Source organism: Podarcis tiliguerta (genome assembly GCF_965153285.1).
Source record: "Podarcis tiliguerta genome assembly, chromosome: 11".
NCBI lineage: Eukaryota > Metazoa > Chordata > Lepidosauria > Squamata > Lacertidae > Podarcis > Podarcis tiliguerta.
Window position 1 is genome coordinate 22,903,124 of NC_139544.1, and position 23,822 is coordinate 22,926,945.

Consider the following 23,822-nt stretch of genomic DNA (forward strand, 5'->3'; position numbering starts at 1 on the left):
AATACTCCATACCATTTTTCAACCATTCATTCAAACAGGGACAGGTTTTGCATATTGCTTTACACAAAGGTACCATGAGTGGCGACAGCAAGAGACTTGTGATGTGGTCTTCCACAACTTTTATGAAAGTTAAATAGCATTTGATTCAGATTGGGACTGCGGTGCTGCAGGAGGGAAAGGTTTAATCCAGCTTTCTCCTAGCATGGATAACAGTCAGGGTGATGGGAGTTAGTTTAAATCTTCTGGAGGGCACCAGATTGCACAAACTTAGTTGGGCCCTTCCCCTACTCCATTTTCCCCAATGAAAATTGTGCTCTGAATGGGGCTAAATACCCACACAGCATTTCCATGAAGGAGCGTCTCCACCCCCATCATTCTACCCGGACACTGAGGTCCACCACCGAGGGCCTTCTGGTGGTTACCTCACTGCGAGAAGCCAAGTTACAGGGAACCAGGCAGAGGGCCTTCTCGGTAGTGGCGCCCTCCCTGTGGAATGCCCTCCCACCAGATGTCAAAGAGAACAACAACTACCAGACTTTTAAATGACATCTGAAGGCAGCCCTGTTTAGGGAAGCTTTTAATGTTTGATGTATTACAGTATTTTAATATTTTTCTGGAAGCAGCCCAGAGTGGCTGGAGAAGCCCAGCCAGATGGACGGGGTATAAATAATAAATAATAAATTATTATTATTATTATTATTATTATTATTATTATTATTATTATTACTCCATGTCCCTTCCGTCAAAAGCAAACAAGAACTTGGGAAAGTGATTTTTAACAGGAAAACAGCACAGGGGGTTGGGAGTGGTTTAATCCCTCCCATCCATGCAAGAACCACATGCTGCTCTGAAAAACCTGTTTCACTTTTTCTTAAATAGTGAGATATCCAGTCATAGACCTTCCACCATCTTTGGCTTGGCCCCTTTTTTTTGGAGTAAATACCACCCCAAGGTTCTGTGCTCACAATTAGTGGTGGCGATTAAAATCCCAACTTTGCCCATAATCCAGCATGATAATAGCAGAAAGTTGCATCCTTTCATTTTCCATCTTCTGAGGGGAGCATACTATGTGATTTTGAGTGTGTGTCCTTAGACTACGGAGATCCGTTGCCATATCCCACACCGATATTCTCAAAATGAAAACATACTTAGCCCCCTCATGCTGATTTTAATATGATACAGATTTTCAAGCCGTTATCAGCTCCTCCAGTTTGACTTGATCAGTTTTAAAATACCTACTGAGCCAAAAAAAAAAAAAAAATTGCACGCAACATTTCTGAAGCCTAAATATGAACCCTTAGAGCGGCACTATTCATTTCCACATCTTGCAGAAAAAGGTTTTGTTTTGTTGTTAATACAACCCAAAAGGGCATTTGCAAGTCTTTCTCCAACTCTAACACACCTGTTTACAATTACAGCCCACGTTAGCTCTAAAAATAATCTATGTAATCAGCACGACAGTATGCAGCACAGTTATCTGCAGCAACTTAACACACTCTCTTGGCTTCTAGCAGCTCCTGAGGAGTTGAGTCATATAATTACTTTATAGGGCTGAAAACATTCCAGCAATACTTTAAGGAAGTGTGATGAAAATATGGGTCCACGTAAGGGCAACTATGATCTTTATCTAAAGTCCTGTAAGCCTACACATAAATGGAAAAGGGGCGAGTCAAAGGATATGGAACAATCACTGCAATACTCATACTCTAAGGGCAGCCAAACCATGGCTCACCCTTGCCTTTAAAAATACTTGGATCACCTGCTTGATAAGGTAGAATGTGCAGAAAACACCACATCAATCTTTGGTGTTCTCTTGTTTTCCTCAAGACAAGAAAACAAACTTAATTATATCATTTCCCCTTCCTTTAAGGAGGAGTGGGAATGAAAGAGAACATGTATAATATATCATTGTCACACAGATGGAGCAAAATTGTTTTCTATTGCTCCAGAGGGCAGGAACTAAACCACAAAAAGACTTTGGGCTAAACATTAGGAAGAGTGTGAGCTATTCAGTGGTAGAACAATGGTGTACTGTCCTTCACGGACATCCTGTAATAGTGAGCTAGAAGGAAGTTTCACTAAATGACATATGAGGATCCCCTCAGCTCTATGAGACAGTTCTGAACTTCTTTCGGTGAAAGTGACAATAATGTGCAAGTTGCAGCAAACCATGCCCATTCCCCTTCGTAGCCTCAAGTTCCCTCTTATCTGAATGAGGATTGTCAGATCTAGTAATTACCCACTTATTTTGTTCAGAGACAGTGTACTTCCGAATGTAAGATGCTGGGGGGGGGGGGGGCCAAGAACACAAAGATGTTACCTACTCACAAGGTTTCACAAAGGCTGACTACAGTTGGAAACTGAATGTTGGACTAGGCAGAGGTCTTAGGCCTAATCCAAAAAGTCAGCTCTAATGGTTTGGGTGGTGGTGTTTTTAAAAAGCAGATTTCTGCCGACACTGCTTTCTTATCCTCAAGGGGCACCGAATAAACATCTCTCCAGGAGCCTTGAAAATAACAGTGCTCTATACAGGACTTTTTAAAAAATCTAAAACAAAATGCACTGTATTTGATACCTACTAAAAACTTCTTTTGCTTAGAAAAGTCTACTCAGAGATATAATTTTATTGTTTTTAAAACAGTATTTTTTCTATATGTTGTTTATTTTTTATTATATCTGCTTGTTTTTAAAGTCTGTTGATTTTACTGCTATTTTTGATCAATATTTTATGTTATTAAGAAGCATTATCAGTCTTCTCAAATATAAATAAATAAATTTCACACCATACAACCAATAGAAAAACACAGGCTGTGCCACTGAAAAGGGGAAAAAATCACCACAAACCTACATCAGCATATTGTATGATGAAGTGTCTCCGTTGCGCATCTGAAAACACAGAAAGGACGTATTCACCAGGCTTGCCATGACTCTCTCGCACCAAGAAGTCTCCTTGCTGCTTTAATAACTCTTGAGCTTCTATTCTTGGGATTGCACCATGATACCAATCTTGGTCTGCCAGAGGTTTCTCGCTGGTTGATATTACATCAAAGAACTTGTGGGAAAATGTGAAAAAAGAATGAAGGTTAGTGAATATAGGTTGTGTACATTATGCTTTCATTTAAATTGCAGTGGATAATAAATAATTCATAACTGCTCTGAAAACTGTACATTTATTAGTGAGTGAACTAAAGTGGGCATAGCTAACCAGCTATAGAACCAAGCAAGTTTTTGTTGTTGTTGTTGTTGCCAAGTACTTACTTTCAACGTAACAAGCAGAGCCATGCATCAGAGAAAAGTTGAGAAAAAGAAATGGAAGAAACATCAAGTGGTGCAAATCATATAAATGCTATTTAAAAATAAAAAGCAACAGTGTTTTACTGAGGGCTGTTGAAACGTTCTTACAGTGAAACATTTCCTCCCTTTCTGGTGCATTTGATTTCTTTCTTTCTTTCAGGATAGGGTCAATTGTCTAATAATTTGTGCTTCCTGTTTCCTAGCCACAGCAAAACACTTAGCTCTCCACATCCAAAAACTCCAAGCAAATAAGCCATTGACATTCTAAAAAATTCAAAAGCAATTACCACAAACCCATCATATTTCCTAATGCCTTAAACAGGTTATCTATCTATTCCTATAAAAACTTGCCCAGTTATTAAAATCTTAAGACATCATCTCTGAGAGAGTCCATCTGAGGGTAAGGACACGTCATCAGCAGAAATTCTTCCCTATATCCATTTAGCTGGTATCTGCCTTAATGGTTTTAGTAACAGATTAAAACATTTCCATTTACCCAGGCATTGACAGCTTCAAATTTTTATTGTGCTTCCGTGTTTTTCCCCCAGTTTGCTCGTATGTATTGTTATTTTAATTATTTTATGTTGCAAATCATCCTGAGAATCACTTTGAAAAGAATCAACTACGGCATAAAACACATAGCTACCCCTCTGATAATTTTTAAGTCTGTTTAAACAAAAAACAACAAATAGTCTTTTGGCACTCTAACTATCAACATATTTATTATTACATATGCCTTCATGGACTGAACTATAGACCACTTCATCAAATGAAAGTAGCATTGCATCTTTGTGTCAAGCCACCAAGATGTGTCTTACTCTTCAAGGCAAGGCAAACATTTATCACCATCACCACGTGAGAAGCCGATTCTTATTTGATTAGATCAAATAAAATCTTTCTGGCTATGACAGTCAGCTAAACCCTATTGAGACATTATTCCCTCCTTGAAATTAAGACTACATGGAAAGTGTTGGGGCATATTTCTTGGTCATGCCCTGGCTGTTGTACATGCTACTCATCCCACTTCCATGCTGTCCATGTGTTGGGGGCCCATCTGTAAAGAGGGCCACATGTAGGCTTCCCCTTTGTTTAGGTACCCTTTTGAGGAGTATCTCTTACTGGGACCCTCCTATAATGCATGGACAGGAGGGATGGAGACAACAGGGAACAAATCTAAAGGTGAAGGGCTAGCTCATGCAGCCCTGTTCTTACCCAATGGTACCTAACTTGCATGGGGAACAATGCCCAAATAGGGCTTGAATCTTAGAAGGAAACCAATCCCTAAAACCCAACATATTTTGAATCATTTCCCCTGAAGTTTAAGTAGGATACATCTGACTCAGGTTAGTGAACAGGAAGTACCAAGATCCCAGTGTTCACAAAAACCGGCATCTCTGAATTGTGAATTGTATGAATGCTTCAGGTTACTTATTCTCCCTTTCCAAACAGGGACTAAACCTGGGCCCATTTGAGAGCAAAAGCTCCACCACTCAGCTACAGTCTTTCCCCCTAAAAGGAGTACAGAGCATTGGCATGGAAACTTCCTTGTATCAGGTGAGACTATTTGTCCATCTGGCTCAGTACTGTCCGGCAGTACCTTTGCATGGTCCTACCTGGTGACCTTTCCGATTAGCGGCTTAGTCATGCTGGCCACATAATCCGGAAGCTGTACACCGGCTCCCTCTGCCAATAAAGCGAGATGAGCACAGCAACCCCAGAGTCAGACCACGACTAATGGTCAGGGGTCCCTTTACCTTTTGCAGCTCTTAGCTGGAAATGTCAGAGATTGATGCAAAGCATGCACTCTACCAATGAGCTATGGTCCCTCCTATTAGAAATGTCACAACTGAACATGAAAAATGCTGAGCAGTTTCATAGTGAGATATATAGCCTGTCTATGAGGGGATAAAACATATTAAGAAAGAGAGAAAAGTATTAAAATGCTTCTTTCCCTCTTCATATAAGATGAGGGGCAAGAATACAAGATCAAGTTTTCTCAAAGGAATTACCACCTTGTAGCCTTGTAACCAGTTGATAAAACAAAGTGAAATGCAGTGAATTGGCTTCCCCCTGCTGCTGATTACTCAGTTGTCTCAACCTATTTGTCTTGCTCATATCCAAAAGCAGTTTTGTTTTGAGTCACTTTTTTGGGGAGGGGGTTCTTTTTCAAATTAGCCATTCTAACACAAAACACTTTACCATGAAAGGAAAGCCCTGCTCTCCATTGTCCATTTTTGTACAAAGATACTCAAATGCTTCCTTAGATATCTCAAATGACTTACCGTATTTTTCGTTCCATAGGATGCACTTTTTTCCTCCTATAAAGTAAGGGGAAATGTGAGTGTGTCTTTTTGGAGTAAATGGCGCTGCGCAGAGAGGTAGAGCTGCGCAGCGCCCCTTCAGCGAAGAGGGAGGAGGAACACAGCCCCTTCTGTTCCTCCTCCCGCTTCGCTGAAGGGGCGCTGCGCAGCTCTATCTCCGCAGCGCCTCTCTTTCGCAGGAGAGTCGCTGCGCAGAGAGGGAGAACTGTGCAGCGCCCCTTCAGCCACGTGCCTGCCAGGAAGCAGGAGGAGGAACAGAAGGGACTCCTTCTGTTTCTCCTCTTGCTTCACAGCAAGGCGCCTGTCCTGCAAAGTGGGAGGAGGAACAGAAAGGTCTCCTTCTGTTCCTTCTCCAGCTTCACTTGAAGGGGCGCTGCGCAGAGAGGGAGAACTGTGCAGCGCCCCTTCAGCGACGTGCCTGCCCTGGCTTCTGCCTTAGCCGCGAGCAGCCTCTTCAGGCAGGGGGAGCCTTCATCCCGCTGCCCTGAAGAGGCTTGGCGCGGTTATCCCAGAAGCCAGAACAGCCACACGGTATCCCAGAAACCAGATCCCTCTTGCTGTTCTGGCTTCTGGGATTCAAAATATTTTTTTCTTGTTTCCCCCCCCCCCCCGAAACTAGGTGTGTCTTATCATCTGGTGTGTCCTATAGAGCGAAAAATACGGTAAATCCAGGGGAAAAAATTATGTCATTTGGTGAACAAACTACAAAAACCACAGCATAAAATGACTTGTCTTTTCAGTAATTGGACTGAGCAAGAGGGATCAGCCAGGTAAATTCTGTTGTTATCAGTTATGCATATTCAAGTAGGTGAGTTTTCACTGTTTTGGAAGATGCATATTTTTAAAAGCTCCATCCCAACAGGGATTTTGCACTATTGCATCAGAAGTTTTCTTCTTATTCCACCTTGGCTTTTTGTTGTACTCCAAACCATATTCCTCTCTCCCAATAATTACAAATAAACCTCTGCCTGAGCAATGGGCCACATTTAATGCCTCCTGTACTTTCAAATGCTTGATCCAAATATCAAGGGTAAGAGCAGCAAAGAGTACCAGCTCAGCAGCGAAATTCCCCATGAAGGTTATTCCAGTACAGTACAGAAGTACACAACAAATGCTCTACCCACATCGCTGCATGACAGGCTCTCTGCTGAATAGCCACCATCACATAAGTGTTCTACCTGCCATACCTAATAGCAGAACTGACAGGTGGTGGCAACCTGTATCTGCAGAATAAGTTCCTCAACTGAAAGCCGCAATAAAGCGACATATCTAATTAATTAGGAGCTGCCAAAGAACTCAAAACAGGAAGATTGCACATAACTTATTTTTAAAATCCAGTAACTTTAAAACACTTCCACATTTCTAGAACAGCACATGACAGCCAGTACAGTGCAGTTGGAGTATCAGGAAGCCCAAGTACAAATCCTCTCTTTACCTACTTTTTTGATGACCTTGAGCAAGTCACTAACTCTCTTTCAGTCTAGCCTGCCTCATAGATTTGTTGAGAGGATAAATGGGGTGGAGAAACATGAATACTATTTCTGAGGAAGGAGGATGACCACAATAAATCAGAAAATGCTTTGGCTACTTCACCATGCTAACTGTCTCATGTTAGGACAGGGATGGGGAACTTGTGGTCCTCCAGATATTGCAGGACTCCAACTCCCATCATTCCTGACAATTTGCCACACTGGCTGGGGCAACAACATCTAGATGGCCACAGGTTTGCAGCTGGTGTGTTATGAAATGGCCAGGCCTTTTCCCAGAGTTGCTGGAATTGACATTCTTTTGGCTTATACAGCTGTACCTTTTCCTTCAATGCTACTACCAGCTAGACTACCAACCACTTTACATGTTAATATTCTTGCAGCAACTACCAGAATGTTATGCACATAGTGTAAATAAGTTATTTTCCTAAGGAAAAAGAATGTGAGAATACAGTACCTGTGGACTTACCGATGAAGAGCCCAACATAGACTTTGGAGATCTTATCATTCCAGCAATGGAGTGCCGAATGGTATCAAACCGGGAAACTTTATCTTTCTTATCCTAAAAAACAAGGAGGAGAAAAGCAGACCATTAGAAATTAAATCAGCTATCCTTTGTAGATTAAGTACTCAGTGCTAGGTGGGGTTCCTGCTTTATCAATAGCACTGGGTAAAATAAATTAGGAAACTTTGGCAACTTCAATAAAAACTCCCTGCCTGTTTAAGCCATAAACTTTAATACTTTTCCACAGTTTAAAAAGCAGCATGAATAGTCAGCACGTCTAAAATCTAACACAATTAAATCGTGTTCCCCTTATTTCTATTAAGAGTCACAAGATGCACTCAGCCCCTTGAGTGTATGGCACTGGATGGCACAGCAAATAATTTACTGTCATTCCCATAGGAATGTCTGCACCCCATTAAATTTTCACAGAAGGTTTTGCTTTCTTCTTGTCCGCCATAAATAGATGAAGAGCAAGGTATCTTCTGTGCCAGCATCACATTTGTGGAACTTCCTCGGAGCAGAGGGAGCTATAATTTAGTGAGCTTGTAGAGCAGTGTGAATCTGGAATTGTTAAATGATGTGCTGTTTTACAATAATTTTACTGTCATTATTGGCTTTGCAGAAGTGTAACTATGCACCTTGGGCCCTTAATTTGGACAAAGGCAGGTTCTACAGTCTTCCGTTTAAACAGCCACTAACATCGGTAGAATTTAAAAGGAGATCAGACACATTCATGGAGAAAGGGATTACTGAAGACAAACTAGTCTTGAGAACTGGGTACTATCTCCAGTAACAGGGAGCGCTGTTGTGCTTATTCTGCATTATGGCCGTGCAGGGGCATCTGGTCGGTTACTGTGAGAACATAATGCTGGACTGGGTAAATCTGACACAGCAGGGTTTTCTTATGTGATTATCATATTTGCCATCCTGTATTAAGGGCTCCAATTCATCTTGCTTGTTTTCCCACCCTCTGTGCATTGGTTTAGAGGCAACTGAAACCATGAGTATTCCCTCCAGCTGCTCCCTTCCATGTAGTTTCCAGCCCTTTAGCAGGTTTCTGGAACACCACCACACTTTCCTATGCATCAGTGAAGCTATTATTCCCCAACACGAGGTGTTCCTCATCTGTAATATTGCCTCCTTCCCCCATAGCATTTAGTTTAAAGCTCTCCTGATCAAGTTCATGAGACTCTTAGCAAACACATTCTTGCTAACTGCCATGAGGTGCAGCCCATCTCTTGCCCGAAGGCCTTCCTCAAGGAAGCAGAGACAGTAGTTCGCAAAGCCAACCCTTTCTTTCTCTTCCTGGGCTCTGACCTTCAACAGGAAGGAGTGATGAAAAAATTACCTGTACCCCAAGGCCTGTCAGCTTCCTGCCCAGAGTATTATAGTCCCTAGTGATGTTAAATTCTTGAGAATAATCGTTTGGAGAATATTCTCAATTGATGAGAATATTAGAGAATTTTCATTTAAAATAAGACAATATTAATTTTAATGCAATGAAAATGATCTAATTAGTTAAAATACATCTTTATTCATGGGTAATCTTGTTCAGACGGCAATTAAAAACTGTAGAGAAAACTCTTTCTTATTGGTCAGCAGGTCAGCACTGTTGACATATAAAGAAATTTGTTGTTTAGTAAGGAACCACAGTGAAAATATATAAGCACAAACCTACTTGTCACTTGCAAGTATCAAATTAAAAAGTAAAACATGTTTTATAGTTAAAGTTAAACCATTCTAAGGTGATGGCACCAGTAATTGTCATGTTAAGGTTTGGTATAAGGAAACTTATATCATATTTTATTCTTCCATTAGAACATGTACATGTTATAGGACGTCAAAAAATACAATTGGCATGTTAAGGTTTGATACAAGTAAATTCAGTAATAGGCTGTCTTGTGCTTCTAATAGCTCTAACACTTAATAACTCTTTTGGTGACTAAAACACAGCTTGATAAACAAAACTATATGCATATACATATATATATATATATATATATATATATATATATATATGGAAGAAGCCACTAACATTAAATATATTATCATTATATGATAATATATTTCAGGATGTCAGTCTCTGGCAAATGGCACCTTGTACCACTGAATGGCACTGCAAATACCAGTTACTGGCCCTATATATATATATATATATATATAAACATCAACTGTTTAAATCAAGGCCATCTCATGCTGTTACACATAATTGTATAGGCCTAGGTACTTTAAGTGTATAAAGCACTAAAGCTACTTTCTGTAAAATAAATAACTAAATACATAAAGCACACTGTATGGCCAAGGGTATAAAACTGCTAAGAATAAGGTCACACCAAAATAGAAAAAAGGCTATTACATATGGTTGAAATACATATGAATTCAAATGTTCATCAAATTAAATGAATAGCATTAAAAAAAACAGTTTTCTGTGGCTTACATTTCAGAACTGCCAATGGTGAGTGACACATTACTTACACTGGCAATATCACAGCTTGGCTTATTATTTACAGTCATACCTCGGGTTGCAAACGTGATCCGTGCGGGAGGCACGTTTACAACCCGCAAAGTTCACAACCCACAGCGCCATGTCTGTGCATGCGCATGACGCAATTCGGCGCTTCTGTGCATGTATGTGACATCATTTTGTGGTTCTGCACATGCGCGAGCACCAAAACCCAGAAGTAACCCATTCTGGTACTTCCATTTTCGGCGTGGTCCACAACCCGAAAACGTGCAACCCAAAAACGCACAACCCGCAGCGTACATAACCTGAGGTATGACTGTACTAGATTTTTTTTTTAATGTGGGTTGTAAAACTGGTTCTTACATTAGAATTTACAGTTTGTGGAGAATATTCTCCCGAGAATATTCAAGCACCCGGAGAATATTCTCACCTTACATCACTATATATGCCTAAGGTTGTGTCTGGCAGTACCATTTGTACCCACATAAATCAGAAGGAAGGGGTTATGGTCAGTGAATCTTTGCACCTGGAAGACAGCACACTTCCTGAAACATCCTGTTTTGTCCACACACTGCTACCACACACTACGCAGGGAGTCACCTACCACAACCACAAGTTTCTTCCTCCTCTGAGGAGTGGCAGGAATCATTCTGTACACTGTACCTTGTACAGCCACCTTGGTGTGTTCTGAGGTCTGCATCCGCTTTACTTGCTCCTCTGGCCCAGAATCAGAAAATAGCTTCCAAGCAGGGTAGGCCTTTGGGACCTCTAAACTGAGCCTATTTCTTCTAATCCCTGCATTCAGGCCAATATAACGAATCTTCCCTTATTGTCTGTTGGAGCATATATGGATATTATTGGGATAGGTTACAAAGGTAGGAGTCCTATGGCTTGAGAACTTCCTACTCTTTCCTCTCAAGTTGCTTTTTCCAAAATGCAATTCCCTTTCCCTGAGATAATTTCCTTGGAAGGTAGCAAGTGTGTTATCAGCATATTCATCCACTATCAGTAGCCTTGTCTCTGAAGGGGTTAGGTCAAGAATGAAAAATGACTTCTCCAAGTTCATTTCCTGAGTGTTCATACTGGTGTGAAAACAGTTATCTAAAGCACCAATCTTGATCGATGTCATTTAACTGATTAGCCACTGAATCTGACAGGGACATAGAGAGTTCAGACCTATCCCCATCTTGGCTGTACCTCGAAACCATCACCAACTTGAGTTTCCTTGCTGACAGGCCCCATCTGCAGGGCAACAGTTAGAATTCCTGTCTCCACTAACCCAACCAGTATACCAGTTATGGCATTCAAACCAGAAGCTTCCTTTTCCAATGCATTCATTCTGCTAAAGATTCCCTCTGATGTTTGTTTTGTCAAGAGACACTGGTCTCGTAAAAGTTCCCACAATGAAGCACAGGATATTATCAGAGATGACAACAGCAGATGCAGAAATTAAATTCTGCATCAAAGTAATCTTGAAGCAGCATCCAAATCATACCTGTTACTTCTGCAAGCAAAATTCTCACAAAATAAAATGTCTTCCTCCTTTTAAACAGTATCATGTCTACACAACATGTCATATCAATTTTAAATTACAATCTGTCCGATAATAAAAAACAGGCTGCTCTGAGTCCACTGGTGGGTCGATTTTATATCAATGGATTAAATGGCTACTTTAAAAACCGCTCACTGCATTACCATGGATACGGTGCCTAATTTTGCCTCTAGGTCTGCCAGGACTTGGGATGATCAGCTCATTTCACGCACCTCAGGTAATGACAAGATAAAGGGTCTTCTTCAGATAAACGAGTCATGGGGATTAGCAGCAGCTAAATGACTGCTTCTCATATCACTGTGGGGGAAAGGGACAAAAAACGATGTGTGCATGCTGATGAGTTTTCCTACAAATTCATCCCAGTAATGCCTTAATTTTACATTCACTAACCCCCCCCCCCCCGAAAATGGGTATCTACAATGATGGTCCTAGCTCTTCTGTTTTGCCTGGAGTCATTAAACACATACATTTATTTCATTTACAGATATTAAATCCACTCACTTCATTATTTTCCACACACGGTAAGCAGAGAAGCTGCCAAGGGGAAAAAATGCTACTAGATCTTTGTTCAATACAGGGAGGTCAGTTAACAGCTGCTGCCAAGACAGATACAAAACGGTAACTCTGCATGAAACAGATTGCATCATGTGCATCCAAGCTTATCAGCTAGGACAGGTATTCTAATGTGGCTATTTAGCAAATGGGTCAAAATAATGTTAAGAGTTCATGGGGGGGGGGGATGCTAGCATTCTTATAGAATCCCCCATGTACTTCACAGCCATTGAGAAGCCTGATATTTGAAAGTATGTGGCCAAATTCCATGTGTTAATACAGATGCAAGTGATTTAAGTGATTGGCCATCCCACAAAGTGAGTCCAGAAAGATGCCATGCTCAACAGTATAAAAGCCACTGAGAAATCAAGTGCATGGAGCAAGGTTGCATCCCCGCCCCCCGCCGCCCTTCTCTGTATAAAGACCACCCATCAGGGTGATGATATGGATTCGGTCCAAACCCACACTGGCATGGATCCAAATCATCATCCAGGATTGCCTGTTGTTGTTCCAGCAACAACCCTGTTCAACACCGTCCCCCAAAAGGAAGAATTTGAGACTGGAAAAATGCATTGGGTGCTTGGCTAGCTTTTTTCAGTAGTGGCCACACCACCACCTCCTTTAAAGCAGCAGGCATCACCCCCTTAACACAAATAAGTAGTCACCACTCCCTGGACCCAACCCCAATCACCAGCACCAGCACCACCAGGAGCAGCAATACAAGACCTGTTGTCTTTCACCAATTCCCTTAGTAACCACAAATTAAATCAAGGAAGAAAATCACAGAAGGAAACGTACAAAACAAAGAGATAGACATAAAACAGAGCAGCCTTCAATAACCTGTCAAACTTTATTACGCCCTCAAGCTGTCATTTAAGTTTCTGCCAAGTCTCCCTAAACTCGACTCAGCTTCAGCAGTAACTAGTTGCTTGAGAGATGTTGCCTTCAAGTCCTGATCCTGCAAAAATGACATGGTACGTCCAGGGAAAAACACAGTCTTGACACATCCAAAGAGACTGCATGCAATCAGTAAAGTATACAGTATTCATGGAAAATGTAGCTGGAAAAGTGCTAACACAGCTTAAATTAATATCAACATTAAAATACAGCTAGGAACTAATTTTTCACAGGCTTTGAAGATTAAAATGAGTAATGACTGGTAAACTCCCCCTCCCCACATGTTGTTCAGAGTTGGCTTACTCTTTCCACTTCTTCAAAAAAAAAAAAAGCCTCAAGTGTTAGCTTGGGTGGAGAAACTGAGATTTCTCTTTCAGCATGTAATCTTGGAACATTATGAGCCACAGGGATCTCTCCATCAGCCTTTCCCACCAGTCTTTCTGTTCCCTAAGACTTATCTTTGCCCAAAAAAAGGAGGAGGAAGAGGGGGGAATCACTAACATGCTGGAGCAGAAGCAGAGGTTTCATCTTTGCAACACAGAGAAACCATTGTCACAGAGAAGAATGGGGAATGTATGTTCCCATGCCTTCTGGATCAATTATGTGGAATAGTGGAAACTTTTCCTTGCTCATTGGCACTGACACACCATACAAGCATCCAGGTCTTAAGAGCTGAGGCCTCCACCACCAGCCCTCTCTGCAACTCGTCCCCCACCTTAGCAAGAATAACTTTGGTAAGGGTAGACGAGAGGCAGGAGGACTGGCTGGCAATAGGGAGGACTGGCAATAGAACCCGCAACAAACTGGAAGGAGAATTGGGCTTGGCTCACAATGAGTTCAGAGTTTCACAGCTGCAGGAATTAAATTCCACCCCATCCCAAAGTCACACTATAATTAGGCATTGATTATGGTGCACCCTTCTATAGTTTACATTATGCTTCTGGTTGGCTACTGTGGGAATAGAGTTCTAGACCCTTGGTCCAATCCAGAAGAACTCTACTTATGACTTCAATGGCATGTAGCCTAATTTATACCAATATTATGAAAAAGCTGGACAGCTTTTCAAGAAGCTTCCAGATGGCACTCACGCTAACATTCAAAAGGCTGAGTCACCAAACACATTTGGGATGCTGAGAAGACAGTGTTCCTGAAGGCCAACTGTTGGCTTTTTAAAACCAGCAGCTTCAAAATGAAAGAATATGCTTGCCAACACATACAGCTTCTTTGAGTAGAAATACTTGAGATGAAGCCACACCCAATCTGATGATGCAGTGCACTATCTATAAAATAAACCTTGTAAAGGGCTGGTTTCTAATATTTTTATCACCTTTTAACAACAACAAGAAGAAGAAGTCTCAATGCACTAATGGACCCAGGAAAGGAGAGTGACGCATCTGGCACATTGTACACAAGCTCATTACAGAATACAACATCCATGGTCTGCCACATAAGACAGTGTGCACACATCAAATGGTATGATCAATCTCCCACTCTTTTCTTCAAGCTAGAAATTATGTACAACAACAAACAGCGACAACCAGGCCAGAGGAAGCTTGAATATGCAAAATCTGGTTAAAAGTACTGAACTCCAACAACACATGGAGTTAACTGGATGTAAATATGGCACTATCCCTTGGTTGAACTCCATTTACCAAGCAACACAGTACGCAAATCCTATTTATAACACATATCTAAAATTGAAATGTAGATAAGCACTTCAAAGTGACACTAATATCATTTCAATTCATCCACCTAATGTACTTAAATGTTCTTTCCAAAGCAATTAGCAATTAGAGCTCCTTCTAATACTTTCTCAAGGTACAGAACATACAAGAGGCAGTGTGTTATAGCAAACAGTGTTGCATCTGGACTAGGGAGAGCTGAGTTCAGATTGCTGGTCAGCCATGAAACTCGCTTAGGTGACCTTGGCAAGACAATGTCTCCCGGTCCAATTTAATTTACAATATTTTTAGAAGAAAAATATTGAGAAAAATATTCCCCTGATAGGGAAGTTGTTCGAGCCCTTTAATTATGGTTACCCTTTCCTCGGTATTGCACACCTGCGATTATCCCAATATTTTTCTCCTAAAAGTATTTAATGTTTAGAGCTTTTAGGGGATTTTTTTTTGGGGGGGGGGAGGCAAATAAGAAACCTGCTAAGAGGCATATAAAATTATGCATGTGTGGAAAAATGTATTTTCCCCTTCTCCTCTTATAATACTAGAACCCAGAGTCATCAAGTAAAAAACAACAACAGTGACAGATTCAGGACAGAGAGAAATAAGTTGTTCTTCACACAGCGTACAGTTAACAGAATTTGCTACCACAAGATGTAGTGACAGGCACAAACTTGGACAGCTTTAAAAGAGAAACAGATATCAAAGGCTATCAAAGGCTACTGATCATGATGGTTGTCTTTTCACCATGGCTGTAGACCTCTGAATATTGGAAAAGAGCCAATGTAACACCAATTTTTAAGAAGGGATCTGGTAGTGGGGGAATCCTGGAAATGACAGGCCGGTTAGTTTAACACCCATGAAAAGTACTGTTAAAGAAAAGAATTAGCAAGCATATAGAAGAACAATCCTTTTGTACCACTGTTGTCCTGTCCTGAGCAAAGGAACAGTGGGACCAAAGTGTTAATATTCATAATAATGCAGAAAGAGCAACTAAAATGATCAAAAGGATGGAAAGGGTGGAACATTTGGTACTCTTTGGTTTACAGAAAAGGTGGCATGATAGATGCTAACAGAATTATGCATGACATGGAAGAAGTGGATAGAGGAAAAGTTCTTATTTCTTTCTCATAACACTGGAACTATTGGACATCCAGAAAAGCTGAATGTTGGAAGATTCAGGAGAGACAAAAGAAAGTGCTTCTTCATGCAGCGCAGTTAAACTATGGAGCTTGCTCCCTCAGGAGGCAGCGACGGCCACCAACATGGATGGCTTTAAAAGAGGATGAGACAAATTCATGGATTAGAAAGCTAATGAACGGCTACTAGCTGTGATGGTCATGTTCTGCCTATACAGTTGCTGAATATCAACTGCAGGGAATCACAAATGGGCAGCGTGCTGTTGCACTCAGGTCCTGTTTGCGGGATTCCCACAGGCATCTAGTTTGTCACTGTGACAATAGACTGCCCGGACCAGATGGTGCGTTGGCCTGATCCAGCAGCCCGTCTTATGATCTTAAACATGAGTTGGAGACCAATATTGCACTCCTGTCAAACTTGTGGTCTTCACAAGGACACCCTGGGTTGGCCATTGTTAGAACAGAATGCTGATCTTTATAGGCATCTGGTCTGATCTAGCAGGAAACTTCCTTGCATTCTTATAACAATGTTATCTCCAAGTCAATTATATGCAAATTATAAAATGCTTAAGTAATATGTAGGAAAACACGTAAGATTTTTAGATGCTAAACTTGCCCAGGACAGCCTTTGATATTGTAAAGACAGTTGTAGACAGATTAGATATTTGAATAATCACTCCAGAATAGCCATTCATGTGTGCTCTTGCCCAGTTGGAAAACTTCTCCAATATAATCAGAACAAAAGAAATACATCTGATGTTATTTCAAGGATTACGATCTCTCCAACTTGGGGGATTGCTTTTTTGTATGTGTAATTCATGTGAAAGAGGCTGAAATCAATTCCTCAGTTGTTTGTTTCAATTTATTTGGGTTTTATTTTTTGTCCTCACAACCATTACCTCACCCACAATGAATTTAAATTGTATTATATTTCTTATACATTACTGCCTCTGGAAAAAAATATCCTAGGTTGCACAAATGGGGCAGCCTGTTCAGCTACTGAAGGAAATGAAGTTCCTCCACAATATCAGTTTTGCACAAGCATCATGGGAGATAACCTAATCTTAAAAGAAACCTATCCACTACAAAGGCAGTACCTCATTTCAATTCAGGACAAGCCATGTATGTTGCAGCATTTATTTGCACTAGCTCATATTTGGTTCTAAATTCAAGTAACACAATATAGCTGTTAAAATACCAAGAGTATTTATTATGTTTCTTAGCCCGACGGCATATATTTTAGGTGAGATACAATTACACAGTTTAAAAAGAATTGAATGCAGACACCAAAATAATTAAATCAAGAAAACTGAACCAAACAAAGACATTGCCAGACCAAAAATTATAGCTACGGTAATCACAAAGTTGGAGGAACAGGTCAAATCCCAACTCCCATTAAAAAAGCAGTTAGATGGTATCAGTATTGGAAATTCATTTAAAAGAGATAAAATAGTGTTAAAAGCATTCAAAAATATTACAATGCTTAGGATTTTTTTTTAATGGTCTTTGCCTGGCACTGAAAACACATTAATGTTGATGGAGGTGAGCCTCTCTAGGGGGAACATTGCACAAATGGGGGACAGAGAGGATTCCAGTTTTGCACAGAGCTCACATAACACTACCATTTAATTCATATCTTTATATCTTGATGCATGATCCATTTTTTTCTATTGTACATTCTTTACATTTTTACATCTTACTATTTCTGTACCCCTCATTCTTTTAGCTTATTACATCTGATGGCGGGGGGCGGGGGGAAGAGAAAGTGAGCGGTCTTGAGTCCAGGGGCTAGTAAATCTTCTATTTAAAAGAAGGAGTCGTTCCAGCCCTAGAAAGCCCTGCAAAACTTGGGACGTTGCTATCAAGAACCACCTCTTTTCCATATATACCTACCCATCTATGCTTTGAGATAATCTACAGCAGGGGTCCTCAAACTTTTTAAACAGGGGGCCAGTTCACTGTCCCTCAGACACTGTTGGGAGCAGGACTATAGTTTGAAAAAAATATGAAAAATATAGTTTGAAAAAAAATATGAAAAAATATGAATTCCAATGCACACTGCACATATTTTATTTGTAGTGCACAAAAAGATCCCTGTCTGGAACTGATGCCAGTCAGTGTAAGCAATACTGAGCTAGGTGGAACAATGGTTGGAAACTTGCTTAGGGCAAAAGGGTAGGAGGCTGAGGACATCTGGAGATTTCATGAAAAGCCCTTACAACATAATGCAATTTAGTCCCATATGATTAGGGAATTATAAATAAATGAGTCCTCCCACCCTGAGAAAAATGCACTCAGATAAACTGGTTTGTGCAGATATTTTTGGGTAAGATACTTTGGTCATAATAACAGGCTACATCCACCTGAATCCTACTTAGGGCAGATCCTTTGAAATTATTGTCTGGATTTTTAATTTATTTCAGTAAGTGTACTCTGAGTAGGACTAGCATCCGAGTAGGACTAGCAACCGTGGGGGGGGGGAGAGAGATTTACATAGTAGGAGGAGGGCAAATGAGGGCTGAGAGCATATATGAAAGGTGATTCTCAGCAGGGTCCCTTCCAACTCTACAATACTATATTCTAGGGCAGTGATCCACCCAGCTGGAAGTGATTGCCCAGAGTTGTTGAGCCTTTTGGGAGAGTATTGGCCACAGTTTTTGAACTTTTTTTTTAGGGTGGAGTGCCAACAGCTATTTATGGCAGGGATTAGCAGGAGTTTTAAAGCTTCTCTTAGGGGGAAGAGCACAAAGTTGTTGAGCTTTTGGGGGTGGGATTGATTAAAATGCTCACCCAACAGTACGCAACCCTCCCTCCTTCCCACGTTCAGCTGCAGATGCGGGGAATAGACCTCCCTTCTTCCCACGTTCAGCCGCAGACGCGGGGAATAGAAGCTTTCACAGTGGCGGAGGTGGCGGAAATGGGACAAAGCACCGGGGGGGGGCATGGAGCACACAGGGGATCACTTTTTTTAACACTATGCATTTCAGGGTTTGGGTCCCGAGTTGAGGTAGCTTTTGCTTCTCTCCTTCCCTCCCCCCTCTGCTTGTTTGCTTGCCTGCCTGCCTCCTTCCTGTGGCGGCGCTCATCTTGCTTTATTGGCCGAGGGAACCAGCGTACAGCTTCCGGGTCATGTAGCCAGCATGACTAAGCCGCTTCTGGAGAACCAGAGCAGCGCACGGAAACGCCGTTTACCTTCCCGCCAGAGCGGTACCTATTTATCTACTTGCACTTTGACGTGCTTTTGAACTGCTAGGTTGGCAGGAGCAGGGACCGAGCAACGGGAGCTCACCCAGCCGCAGGGATTCGACAAGCCGACCTTCTGATTGGCAAGTCCTAGGCTCTGTGGTTTAACCCACAGCGCCACAGCGTCCCGGCAGTGCAGTCATACCTCGGGTTCAATATGCTATTTCTGGTTGAGCGCTTTCGGGTTGCACTCCATGGTGACCCAGAAGTAACGGAATGCGTTACTTCCAGGTTTTGCCGCTCATGCATGAGCAGATGGTCAAAATGACGTCACTTGCATGGGAGGAAGCGGTGAATCGCGACCCGTGCACGCGCGGGTTACGTTCGCTTCAGGATTCAAACAGGGATCTGGAACGGATCCCGTCTGTATCCAGAGGTACCACTGTACGAAATACAGAGGAGAGAAGGCCTTTACAATTTAATGGAGATACGTAGATACAAAGTAACAGACTGAAAAGGCTACTAAGAGGAATTGGGTTCACAAGTCAAGTTGAAGCGATTTTATCTTGCAAATAAAAGTTTCAGTTGTAAAACGTATTGGCCACATTAAGGATTATATAGTCATGAAATGAAATCATTGGTTCATGACATTGACATCTATTGGAAATACAAACATGGCAGCTGAAGAGTAGAGAACTGTTATGAAAACATTAAAACCAGTTGCTTCCTTGCAGAACTAGCTCCCTGAACCTTCAAAACTTAACACCAGCTTCACTTTTCAGTCCTTAACTAATGTAATGAGCTCATACCCTGATAAAGACAAAAAAAATTATCAGACAAGGTGATCTGTAATTAGTTCACCTTTTTATTTAAATAGCATTGTTAATTTGCCATTCCCCCCCCCCAAAGCTTTCTACAGTTGACAATTTTTAAGTCTGTCACATGCAGAAGTGTCTAAACAAGCTTTAAAACTACAAAGTTGACTCAGTACATCATATACACCAAGAGCAGAAAAGTATGTTGCATTTGCTAATTGGAGACCGTGTTGAAATGAGCTACCTACAAATCAAACCTGACACAGCACCAAGAGCTCCTAGAGAAAGAGAGGGAGATCAAAGAGGATCTGAACTGAATAAACATTGCATTCCCTGTGCACACCCTTGTATCCTGTGGTGCAATGGGTCAGTGCGTCTGGCTGTTAAACAAAACATTGGTGGTATAAGTCCACCCAGGGATGGCTGTGGGAACCTTTCCTCCATTGCGAGGGGTTGGATTAGATGACCCCTGGGGTCCCTTCCAACTCTACTATTCTATGATCCCTGGTTGTTCCTGCCTGGACTATCTTGACACTGCCTAACAGAGACACCCCAGTCATTTATCCATTAACTCCAATGTAAAAATATGGTGGGCTACTGTAGAAAGGGAGACAAGGCAGAAAGAAAAAGGAAGATGAAGAGGGAGTTCAGAATTTCACCCACATACAGATTCATTTTCTTCCTAGTATTTTCATTTATTCTCCATAGGGTATAGTATAGTCATTCACAATCTTGACTGTGATTCTCAAAATCTACGCATTGGCCATAACCCAGAAAGCTATTTCAGCATACCTATGGGCTTTAGCCTGCCAAGTCAGGCTACTTCTAACTACTTATTTAAATACAACATGGATCTCACATCAGGCTGCTTTTAAAATCCTGTCTCTACAAGTCTTCAAAGGAGGTTTGTAATGCGACAAAGAGGAATGCTGGACAGGAAACATGAATACACAGACATGATGTGACATTAAGCTTAGTTGCAGGATTCTCTGGGCTATGGCCATTTCATTTCATTTTCTCTGTCATCAGAGCATTGCCAAGCTTCAGCCAAAGACATATTAACTACCTCTTCAACGTCTTTTAAATCCAACAGAAACCAGAAATGCCTCCGTAATGTTTTAATGCTAGTGTCAATGAGCATAGACATTCACAACCTTCACATTACGGTATTATTTATGTGTGGGTATGGGTGGGTATATCATGCATACACAGTGGTTAACACAAGAAAAGAGGTATGTGCCATAGAAATGGGAGCATTTTCATTTACTGAAATATTCTCCTTAGCCCATGGAATAGCCTCCTTCTATAACATTTAAGAATTCATTTTTTAAAAAACTTGATGCATATAAGAAAAGGACTGAAAATAGTGTGGAAAGAAAACCCACTACCAGCTTTATTATAAAGGATAGTATTCAACATAGCACTAATGTGAACATACTATCAGCATAATAATTTCTCCTTGCACAATGGAACATTCTCCTCTCCCTGTGTGTCCCCAACCTTCCAGGATGGCAAAGGGAACACGAATTGCGGGGGCGGAGAGGGGGAGATTCCATAGCACCAGTGCTAATTTTTGTGTTCAATACCAAATATACCAAATATTTTGCTGAATATCACCTAACGAGACTCTAGGTAATAACAACAAACAGCCGATGTTCATAACCGTTATCTTACGGTTTAAAGATATGCATATTTAAGCAAGAGGAATAAAACCTAAAAAGATGCAGTCAGCTTCTTAGCACTACTGAAATATTTAATAAGTATCCAAATACTGCAGAATATCAGTTACAGGCGGGGTAGCAGAGCTTTGTTCCATGAGCTCTTTACTTGCGTTCTAAAACTACATTTTCAATATGAAAAACCTACAGCCAATTAAGGTGCCTTTGCAAACATCATGCCTCCAAGCTACCTGAAATTACCACCTTCCCTGTGAATATTTCCGCACCTCGGTGTTCACAAGGAAGAAGTTTATTAAAAATCTAGTTAGATATGACTATCTTGCAGGTCTACCCTCTGCTTAGAAACTCATGTGGAGAGATATTGAAAATTCTTTATCTCAGTAAAACAGAAGCCTGACGGAATTAACCCTGATCAGCTTTTGGCGAGATAGGGAAGGAAATGCACTCTTAACCAGTTTAGCTTTTTACATTAACTGTATTAAAGGATAAATCTTACCCTTTCATACGCTGAAACAGAAAGAGATATGCAGACTGAACAGATTAAAAACCAAGGTGGCTGTTTCTGTCAGGCAGTCAGCTCAGCAAGACTATGAATACATACTTCATCAAGAGGTCTATTTGTAATAGCCTAGATGTACAATGTTTTGTTACACTCTGATTTCGTATCACCTGTAACATGCAAGTCCCAAGATTTTGAACTGTGAACTGAAAAGGAGAAACCTGGGTGTGCAGCCCATCTATATTTGTTTACTCCTGAGTACTAGGGACCGATCCTTTAGGATGGCAAGCGCTTCTTTGTGGAATCATCCCTGCCGACTTTCAGGTGTCTCCTGAAAACTCTGTTATTCAGGCAGTCCTTTGGAACATGAATTTCTTTTCCCCAAACTAGTTATTTATTGATCCTATAGTAATTTTGCATGCTGTATACCCCCTTGCTGTATTTTTATTAAAGTACAGTCTGTTAATGTTGGAATAAATACATAGTTTGTTGATTTAAGTATAGGAATTTTAAAAGTAACTTTTTTTAAAAAAAGTGTGATATTGTTATAATTTCATATCCTCATACAATCTGGTGTTTTAAATTGTCAGTCACATGACCTCTCAGCCATGGACACCCTTGGATTTTCTGCTTCTACTCTACCTTGCTAGAACATAAAATGCCTTCATTCCTATCCCTACCATCGATTTGTTTCTATGCAGCAGAAACCCATTCTATTCCCAGAAAAGCTATAGCTCTAGGCATCGAGATCACCTAAAATATTCACAGAGGAGGTTATATGTATTCTGTGTATTTGCATGTTTGTTGCTTACACCCATATTTCCTTAGGGAGAAACAATGGTACTCACAATTTCACATCATCACTCCAGAAAGAATAAATAAAAAGCTGAGATATATTTATTTAAACATATCTGTTGATGGGTTTTGGTGTGATCTTGCTACCTTAGGAACATAAGTTGCTCCCAGCAATCCAACTGTGCTATCATATGCTTACAGCAGAAGCTTACTGCCCTGCAAAAGTTAAAAAAAAACACACACAGAGAGAGAGAGAGAGAGAGAGAGAGAGAGAGAGAGAGAGAGAGAGAGAGAGAGCGTGCACAGGGGGCAGGGGGAAGCAAATGAAACAAACCTACTAAAGTATATGAACCTCTTCAAAAATTCTGCATTATCTCCACATTCTTTTCAACACGGTAACTTCTTTCCCTGCATCATTTGAACCAATAAGCTAATGGCCTGAAGCAAAATGGTCAGCTGGCCTGGGATCCTTTTTGGGAGAAAGGGCAGGATGGAAATTAATTTAAAAAACAAGGGCCAGAGCTCAGTCCATCTTTTTCCTTCAGCATTTAAGGCTGCAAGCCTAGGCACACGTACTTCAGTGTGAAATCCAATTAACTTGGAGGGTCTTACTTCTGAGTAAGCATGCCTAGGATTGCCATGTATGTGACCTATAGCTAGGGATGGGGGAGAAATTTTATTTTGTTTGCATTTTAATGAGAAATTACCCAATATGCACCAATATGCAAAGTGAAAATCAGCCACCCTTTGATATTCACGCTTCTCCAAATTTTACAAAGCAGTTCTCCAACCAAATGAGAGGGGTTGTATTCAATGTTCTCTGCCCATCACCACAAGGGTTCTTGAGTGTATTTTAATATTGTGTAACAGAAGAGTCCAAAACCATAGTTGCGCTAGAAGAAACTCACTATGCAGCTGATGGTGCGCAAAGTTACTAGAAAACTGCTTATACATTCAACAACAT

General features: G+C 40.9%; 1 protein-coding gene across 5 annotated transcripts in view; it reads right to left on the reverse strand.

Annotated features, from left to right (window-relative positions):
• FER (FER tyrosine kinase) overlaps positions 1-23,822 on the reverse strand; it is a 147,047-nt gene that overhangs the window by 81,384 nt on the left and 41,841 nt on the right. For 3 of the 5 annotated variants that reach the window (XR_014503056.1, XM_083403894.1, XM_083403896.1), the window contains exons 11-12: positions 7,560-7,664; positions 2,849-3,052 (exon numbers count right to left, since the gene is read on the reverse strand). Coding sequence is in view for 3 of the 5 variants with exons in the window: in XM_083403894.1 (XP_083260020.1) it covers positions 2,849-3,052; positions 7,560-7,664 (309 nt within the window). In the remaining 2 variants the exon portion in view is untranslated. Of the gene's footprint in view, positions 1-2,848; positions 5,572-6,276; positions 7,665-23,822 lie in introns of those variants that run through there. The other 2 variants (XM_083403895.1, XR_014503057.1) reach the window with 2 other exon arrangements.